The following is a 2,822-nucleotide window of genomic DNA, read 5'->3' as shown; positions in this document are numbered from 1 at the left end:
ATATATATATAAATATATATATATATCAGTAATGAACAATAAGTGAACAGCCACCATATTGAAAAAATATACCATGCTATTTCTCCTTAGGTGTTTGGATTTCTCAACTTTGTTCTGTGGGCTGGAAACATCTGGTTTGTCTTCAAGGAGACCAGCTGGCACAAGGGTGGCTCCAGGTTAGCAGGCAGCATGCCTGACAAACAAGCCGGCACCTTTGACCAGCAACCCTACAACCAGGGGAGCTTTGATCAGTCAGGGAGCTACAATACCCAGGGGAGCTTCGATCAACCGTCTGAGTACAGCCAAGTCGGAGGCCCCACCTCCTACGCCAACCAGATGTAGCCGTGCCTTGTCATTCTGAGCGTGGTGCCGCTGCCTCTTCCAACAAAAGCAGTCAGGAGATGGGCATCCTATTGAAAAGAAAGGCGGTCATAAAGAGTCAGAGTTCACCTGTTGTAGATACAAATCTAGTTGGGTATTGTTCACAAGATGTTGTCCTTTCTCTTCTTCTCCTTCAGATTTGTGTAAGCTGAATGTCGTTCTTCTTGTAGTTTGAAACACTTGGTGACAGTTTCTCCGTGCTTGATTATTGACATTGCTGTTTTGATTGGCTGTCTCTGTTCTAGTTGTTTGCACTATGTATTGGCAGGAAAAGTGCTCTTTGTAAAGGTTTTAAAGTGCATGATGTTGTTAGCTAGTAAGGTCTCTGTGAAACCAGGATTTAAAAAAAAGACAAAACATGCATTTCAAGTGTAAAAGTTTACAAAACTTACTCTGCTCTGACACATCACTGATAGATAATCAGGTATTCTGTTATGTTATTACAATAACAAGGGATATATTTTGATAAAAGGTGTTTTTAATTCTATTATGATGCATGATTAGTGTAAATTCTGTTATTTCAGCTGTATTTTTATTTATTTTTATTGTTTGTTTTTTTTTGCCATTCTAAAGCTGGACTTTTTTGTCTGAAATCATCAAATCCACAAAAATCACAAGCAACAAATTCATCCAGGAAATTTTATGACAAAGAATCTGTGCAAAAACAAACTGAAATATATATGCAACTTCTGCATTGTGCGCTTCTTTCCACTGATTTTCTTTTCTACCACAAAGAAACATCCATAAGGATTTTTTTTTTGTTAATCATTTAATATTTTTTAAGATATTTTTACCGATTTTAAAAGAAGGCATTCCTCACAAAAGTTATTCTAAAGCATGTTCTCACTATTTATATAAACTGTTAAAGCCCTGCAAAAAAAACAGACAAAAAACACATAACTGCCATAGTTAAATCAGAAAAAAATGAAAAGGTGAGTTTATCTGTATATATGTTAATTTCTGGGGTTTTTGTAGAAAAAAAATGGAAAGTTGTTCTCCTGTTTATTTAATAGATTTCCAGCCCTGTGTTCTAACCCTTTGCGCATGTCACTTGCACTGGTATTGAAAAGTCAACAGAACACAGTTTACCTCTCATATATATGGTGCACAAGCCCATGACTCAATAATAAAGATGCACAAATTGGTTCTGTTCGTGATGGTTGTGTTTCTGTTCAGAATAAATTGTTAGCCTGGCTGCTGACCTCTGGATTTGGTTTCCACTACAACATTTTTTCACACGAAAAATCTCCTAAAAGATTCACATCTTTATCAAGCGATCAACTTCTCCCAATAAGACTGGAAATGTAACTTAGACACTAAATTTCCTAATTTAAGATTTAACCATTGATATTCCTGAATTTTGTCAAGCTACATGTCAAATAACAATAAGAAATAGTACATAAATGTGATTTCAAAGCCCTAGTTTAATTTTTTTGCATTTTCTCCGTGGATCCCCATTGCCCACCCATAATATTGCTTGTCCCTTATCAAGTTACTCATCCCATTTTTAGGAAGAAAAGGAACATTTAGAGAGATGCCAAAGAGTTCAACTTTGGTCTAATTTAAGTAGAGAATCTGTGTCTCCATGCGTGTAGTCTCCTTTAATTGGCTTTTAGGCTAACTACAAACAGGACTCTGTAGCTTTCTCTCGGGACTCAGTTTCCTGATGGATCCAAAGTATACATTTTTCATTTCAGGATTTAATCTGAAATTTCAATAAAAAGAACGAGACAAATTGAAAAAATTTGATGAAGAGAATTCATTATAATGATTTAAGGTGTTCAGGTTACCGCAAAGCTGAAACAACTCAATCAATAGGAAACCATCTGGAATTCTTATTTTTGTTAAACAACCTACCAAATTTGATTTCCATTAAAAAGATTCATCATCATTGAGCATTATGAAGAGTTTAAACCCAGGTTTCAGGAAGAAAAGAAAAAAAAAGTAAAATCCACCTGTGCAAAATGTAAAAACCCTGAAAAGGGGGATAAATCATATTTACACAATTAGTACAAAACTATCTAAAGCCTTCTCCAACTGAAAATAGTGGGTTTTTCAGTCAGACCACAACCGAAGATTTGGGACATGTATTGGATGTGACCAGCGGGTGGGGTTATCCACACATACTGTAGACCAGGGGTCTTCAACGTTTTCGAGTCCAAGGACCCCCAAACTGATTGCGAGATGGAGCGGGGACCCCATAATTATATATATTGTATGAAATTGTGTTATATCAAACGGGTCCTATAGTCACTCTATTACTGAGGGAGTAATGTAACTAAAGTAATTTCTCCCTGGGATTATTAAAGTATTTCTAATTCTGATTCCTGGTTGATGGGACAGGTGTTGTGAATGAAATGGTGCCCAGGTTTAAAAGAGCCCCTGTGTGTCACTAAATGTGTCCATTGATGACTGAAGGACATCTTCTGCTTCCATTTATA

At 36.3% G+C, this 2,822-nt stretch overlaps 1 protein-coding gene across 1 annotated transcript in view; it reads left to right on the top strand.

Moving 5' to 3' along the window:
- synpr (synaptoporin) overlaps positions 1-1,522 on the top strand; it is a 27,052-nt gene extending 25,530 nt beyond the window's left edge. Inside the window, exon 6 of the mRNA XM_015398520.1 lies at positions 91-1,522. Within this exon, the coding sequence (XP_015254006.1) occupies positions 91-342 (252 nt within the window). The 3' untranslated portion in view covers positions 343-1,522. The remainder of the gene's footprint in view (positions 1-90) is intronic.
- The last annotated feature ends 1,300 nt before the right edge of the window (positions 1,523-2,822 follow it).

The sequence above is a fragment of the Cyprinodon variegatus genome, unplaced genomic scaffold, assembly GCF_000732505.1.
Source record: "Cyprinodon variegatus isolate N-32 unplaced genomic scaffold, C_variegatus-1.0 Scaffold29, whole genome shotgun sequence".
In the NCBI taxonomy this organism is placed as follows: Eukaryota; Metazoa; Chordata; class Actinopteri; order Cyprinodontiformes; family Cyprinodontidae; genus Cyprinodon; species Cyprinodon variegatus.
The sequence above is the reverse complement of the archived record's forward strand: the minus strand, read 5'-3'. Positions and strand labels throughout refer to the sequence as shown.